Source organism: Arachis duranensis, chromosome 5, assembly GCF_000817695.3.
Source record: "Arachis duranensis cultivar V14167 chromosome 5, aradu.V14167.gnm2.J7QH, whole genome shotgun sequence".
Taxonomy (NCBI): domain Eukaryota; kingdom Viridiplantae; phylum Streptophyta; class Magnoliopsida; order Fabales; family Fabaceae; genus Arachis; species Arachis duranensis.
In genome coordinates, this window is record NC_029776.3 from 99,332,838 (window position 1) to 99,338,762 (window position 5,925).

Genomic DNA, 5,925 nt, shown 5'->3' on the forward strand with positions numbered 1-5,925 from the left:
GTACTAAGCTTTTAACATACTCTATCATTTCGACCTATCCTATGGTCATCTAGCCTAAGTTTTTACAAGACATTATATATTAAATATAAGAAACTAAAACCATATCTTGGTTAATTTCCTTGTATAACCCAAGAAAACCCACTTAGGCAAGATTGCAAGCCCTCAAAACCAAAATTCAGCAACTAGCACCAACTCCAAGCTTCCAATTAAGCTTCCAATTAAGCTTCCAACATTCCCAATTTGCTTCATATCACACATACACACCTAACACATTTTATCACATATACATACCCAAAATTCAATACCCAACACATTTAATCAAGGAAATAGCTAGGGTTCTAGGATTCTCACCTTACTCAAGTACCAATGAAGCAAGATTAAACGTTTACCTCAAGCTAATCGGACCTATAACATAAAAGAATCAAAATCTCAACACCCACTTATACAAATTTTCGAAAACCTGGGGAAGGAAGAACTGAGACTAAAACTGAGACTTTCTTACCAAATTAGGCACTGGGCTTTGTAGAGGTCGTCACTGCAGACGTGTTGCCGCAAACGGTGCGGCAATCGAAACTAGAAGTGAGAAGATATGGTGGTTTGAAATCAAAGCCAAGGGTTTGTTCTTGTTCCCCTTGCCTTGAGCTTGCTTTAGCGTGATTTTGCTGAATGGAGGAAGAAAAATAATTCTTCTTTAAGTGTATTGGGCTGATTGGTTGGGCCTTGGGCCCAATATGGGTCCGGTTTGTCCGGTTCGGCTCGTTTGTCTCAATTTTTGGCTAAATTTTTTAAAATTAGTGCCAAAATTTTTATTTTAATTAGCTCTATCTTAGTATGTTATAAAATTCTTATTTCTAATTTCTTTTATTAAAAATTAATTTATTGATTAATTATTCGCTAATTTTACGGGATTTACAGTTCTAGCGCCGCCACCAGCAGCAGCATCGTCACCTTCTCTATCCTTGTGGTATTGTCAAACCCAGTGCCTCTGTCCTCGTCGTCGTTGGCCGCCCATCTTCTCCTCTTGGATCCCTTCTCCTCGCGTTGCCAAGTCTGCTCGCTCGTTGTTGGCATCACTATCTCTCATCGTCGTGTCGTCAAGCCACTTCAGTCCTCGTCATCTTCGGCCTCCCTGAACTCATTTCTGTCCTCGTCATCTTCTATTGTCTCTGTCTTCGATCTCGGATCTCTGTCGAACTCACGGCAATGTGCGAACATTCTTCCTTGTGCCGTGGACTCTTCACAGTCTCTCTCTGCCGCTGTGGAAAATGACACAATTTGATTTTGTTATTCTCCCTCTTTTTTGAGTTTTTTGGTAGTTCAATTTATTTTTTTATTTTGTTAATTATAATGATTATAATTTGCTGTTTTTATATTTTGGATTCTGATTGTTGGATAGAATAAATTCTGGTCGTTGTAATTATAAAAAAATTTAAATTTGATTAACTATTTAACTCTGTTGATTAACAGAAGAAATTTTGGTTGCTGCTTCTTTTGTTATTCTTTTGTTTTATTAATTTTGGATTAATTTTGTTGATTTTAAAAAACTAAATTACACAATTGATGCCAATAACTACAACAAGCTTTTTTTAAGAGATAATCTACTTCATAGAAATTTTTAAAAAATTTGATGGTATATTTTTTTTATGGCTGAAGTTTTATTTTGTTATATGTAATTAATACTGTATGTGATTCTTGTGTTTATTTAGTTAAAAATTTATTGAATTTAAATATTAAAAATTATATATTAATTTTTTATAATTTTATTTTATATTTAATTAAATCGGTTGAACTCCAATTGAACCATAATTAGACCATTGAACTATTAAATTAGTCATTCTATCGATTTATTGATTGGTTCGATTCATGCAACTTTGGAACAAGATCGAAGTTCTAAAAATCAGTTTAAACCGGCCGATCAAAGTGCAAACAAAAAAAATGAATCAGTCAAATGTTAAAATCAGAAAATTTAAAAACTGCTTTTGAACCGAATGGTCAAACGAAATCATAACCCGACCGATTTTTTGAATTAAACTTAGACCGCCCCGTTTTGTAGCACATTAGAGCAAGGGAGCTTACCAGCCCCAGCCCTAAGCCCTGCTCCTAACTAAAACGCGCTCCTGCCTCTCTTACACTCAGCCAGCCCGAGCTCCTCTCATCGAGCTCCTGCTCCGCGTCACTTCCATCCAGCCACCGCCTGCTACCGCCGCCAACGCAACTGCGAACTTGGAAGCCATCGTCGCGGCGTCGCATCTTCCTTCTCCTCCGTCACACAGCAGCCGTCGCAACTTTCTTCCCCTCCATCGCGCAGCCACCGTCGAAGCCTCCGTCGCGCAGTCGTCCCGCCGGCACCAGCTCTGTTCCACCTTCAGCCTTCGATCGTGCTCCACTGCTCCCTGTCCCCCTCTTGCGCCAGCTCTGCCCTGTTCTGCGCTCCCTCAGTCCCTGGTATTCAAATTATTTTTTGTAACTATAATTGAATAATTTTTCATTAATTTTGTGAACTGTGAACTATTTTTTTGTTGTTGTTAATTTTGTGAACTGTGAACTATTAATTTTTCTTGTTGTTAGTTAATCTGTGAACTGTGATTTTTCTTTTAGGATTGTGGATGATTTTGAATAATTGTTGTTAGTTAATCTGTGAACCTTGCTGTTGTTACTGGGTTGAATAATGGTTGAATAAGCGGTGAACCTTGCTCCCTCTCCTTCATACTCTGCTCATTGCTCACTGCTCAGCGTCTCATGCCAAAAGTAATGGTTGTTTTCTTGCTTTTTTTTTTTTGGTGCAGAATCGCTTAGTTGGGGATTTGGTTAAATTGGGGATAATTGTGCAGAACCATATATGCTTGAAAGGATGACTGGATGGAGGTTGCAGTTCTTATTTTAGCTGGTTGTTGTTTTAATTAGTAGGTTGCAGTTCCAGTTCTTGTTTCGATTGGTTTAACTTGTTTTTGTTAACTTGTTTTGTTATGTTGTTGATCTTATTTTGATAAATTGTGATTGTTATGCTGTTCTTGACATTTTGATAATTTGTTAATTTGGTAAATTGTTTTTGTTGTGGATTGTTGTTCTTAATCTTGATCTTATTATTGTTGTTTGTCATTGGATGTTGTTAACTAAATTTTGTTATTGGCTAGATGATAGTATCAATCAATTTAATTCATTATATTTGACTAATTCATTGTTCTTGACTTCTATTGGGTTGCTGTTTGATGATTATGTATTTGGGAATTTTGATGATTGATGGCAAATTTTGATGTTGGTATTTTATATTTGGTTGTTTTTTTATTTGACTTTTGAGTTTATATTTGAATGATATTATAACATTATGGTTGATCTAATACTTTTAATTTGGATGATATTTTAAAATTTATATTACATTAGAATTATGTTTTAATGTGTTTATTTATATTTTATTTATTATATTATTATAAAATAGTTATTTCGGTTGAACCATCAGTTGAACCGATTGAACTAATGAACCAGTAAACCAGTAACTAGAACGGTTCGATGACCGGTTCAGTTTTCATAACCTTGGGTAAGATATACAAGATAGGAAAACACTACCGATACACTTGAAAATTTTCCTATATAAGATGAGATCTGTTACCATATGGTTAACCTAATGATTATTATTATTTATTTATGCATGAAGTTTTATACAGGAACCGCTTCATTACATTCCCAACCCCCAAAAGCTTCACCTTTGTTAACTCAGTTCCTCAACACTTCTACAACCATTCTTCATCTCAAACAGACCCAGGCCTTTGCTCTTAAACTCCTCTCTCACCAACCGCATCAATACAATCACTTCTTGGGTCGTTTGTTTCTGAGGATTCTCCGTCTTAATGTCGAAATATCTAATCTCTGCTATGCCCACAAACTGGTTGATGAAATGCCAAACTGCCCAAACAGCTTCCTTTGGACATCCCTTATTCGCGCGTTTATATCTGGTACCCGATTTTGCCATGGAATTTCCACCTATGCTAGGATGCACCAAAATGGGGTCTTGCCATCTGAGTTTACCTATTCCACAGTCCTCAATGCATGCGGACGTATCCCCGCCACGTTCGAAGGGACACAAGTTCATGCTAGGGTGGTGCAGTCAGGTTTCTTGGGGAACAAGTTTGTGCAAACCGCTTTACTTGACATGTATGCGAAGTTTGGTAGTGTTTTCGATGCAAGGGTGGTGTTTGATGGGATGTGTGATAGAGACCTAGTTGCATGGACGGCAATGATTTGTGGGTATGCCAAGGCGGGGATGATGATTCATGCGAGGTGGTTGTTTGATAACATGGGGGAGAAGAATTCTTTTACTTGGACTACTATGGTTGCAGGGTATGCAAATAGTGGAGACATGAAATCAGCCAAGAAATTGTATGATGCCATGGACGAGGAGAATAAGAGTGTGGTCACGTGGGTAGCAATGATAGCTGGTTATGGGAAGATCGGTAACGTAAGTGAAGCAAAAAGGGTGTTTGATAGGATATCAACGCCACGTGATCCGTCAGCATGTGCAGCAATGCTGGCTTGTTATGCCCAAAATGGGTATGCAAAGGAAGCTATTGACATGTATAAGGAAATGAGGCAATCAAAAATTAAAATCACTGAGGTTGCAATGGTGGGTGCTTTATCAGCATGTGCACAACTTAGGGATATTCAAATGTCAAGTACATTGACAGAACATGTTGAGGAGAGTATTTATGGTATATCCTTCTATTATTACTTTGTTTACTGCACTTTAGTGTTAACTCAATCTCTTTAGCTTGAACCTCTTGATACTAACCTTCGCGCTCTTGTTTAATTGGGTTTTGACCATTGTTCTTTCATTTCAGATAGGATATGTATTATATCCAATTCATTGATCCACATGCATTCCAAATGTGGAAACATAAACTTAGCTTGGACGGAATTCAGTAGAATGAAATACAGAGATGTGTATAGTTATAGTGCAATGATTGCAGCCTTTGCTGAGCATGGGAAATCACAAGATGCTATAGATCTTTTCCTAAAGATGCAGAAGGAAGGATTGCAGCCAAACCAGGTTACATTCGTGGGTCTCCTCAATGCATGTAGTTCTTCAGCTCTCGTCGACGAAGGTTGTAGGTATTTTCGGACTATGACTGAGGTATTTGGTATTCAGCCCTTACCCGAGCATTATGCTTGCATGGTAGATCTGCTTGGGAGGGCTGGGCAACTTGAAAGGGCATACTGTCTCATAAAGCAGAATGCAAGCGCCGATGCAACCACCTGGGGTTCTTTATTAGCAGCTTGCAGGGTTTATGGCAATGTGGAATTTGGTGAGACAGCTGCTAGACATCTCACCATGATTGACCCTGAGGATTCAGGAAATTATGTGCTTCTAGCAAACACTTATGCATCGAAGGACAAATGGGAACATGCAGAGGAAGTTAGGAAGTTCATGAGTGAAAAGGGAATGAAAAAACCTTCAGGGCATAGTTGGATACAAAGAGAGATAAGTGGATAGTTTAGAGATGAAATATTTTGATTGTTAATCTTCTGCATGTTAGATACATTCTTTCTGCCAATTTAATGGCATGAATTCCTTCTGCATTTCCAAAGTTCTTTCCAATGGTGGATGCTAGAGAAGAAGCACATTCTTTGTTAAAACAATGTAATTAACTTTAGTCTATTACTATGGATTGTACCTTAAAACAATAGTTGCAAGTAATTAGATCACGTTTTCTCTTTGCTTTGTGGAGATCAAGATTTATTTTTAGGATCATTTTTGTTGGTATCTCTTTTTCTTTGAAGGTTTTCCAATTTGTGTCTTATAAATTAGGAGTAATATGAGTGGGTTTTTCTTGTTTCCCAGAACTCTTAACTTAGGACAGTAAGCCAATTAGCTGCCACATTCTACAACTACATATCATGTTGCCCAAATCAACATTGACCTTCACTGATAAT

At 37.5% G+C, this 5,925-nt stretch overlaps 1 protein-coding gene across 1 annotated transcript; it reads left to right on the forward strand.

The window, feature by feature from the left end:
• The first annotated feature begins 3,078 nt into the window (after positions 1-3,078).
• On the forward strand, positions 3,079-5,725 carry LOC107490964 (putative pentatricopeptide repeat-containing protein At5g37570). Its single transcript, XM_016111760.2, has 2 exons — positions 3,079-4,703; positions 4,833-5,725. The coding sequence occupies exons 1-2, from the start codon at positions 3,611-3,613 to the stop codon at positions 5,483-5,485; spliced, it is 1,746 nt and encodes a 581-aa protein (XP_015967246.2). The 5' UTR covers positions 3,079-3,610; the 3' UTR covers positions 5,486-5,725.
• The last annotated feature ends 200 nt before the right edge of the window (positions 5,726-5,925 follow it).

Bases quoted from the DNA above. Each gene is read 5' to 3' on its own strand.
- LOC107490964 (XM_016111760.2), top strand. From the start codon at position 3,611: ATGGTTAACCTAATGATTATTATTATTTATTTATGCATGAAGTTTTAT. The intron at 4,704-4,832 runs GTATATCCTTCT...CTTTCATTTCAG, and splicing joins TGTTGAGGAGAGTATTTATG to ATAGGATATGTATTATATCC.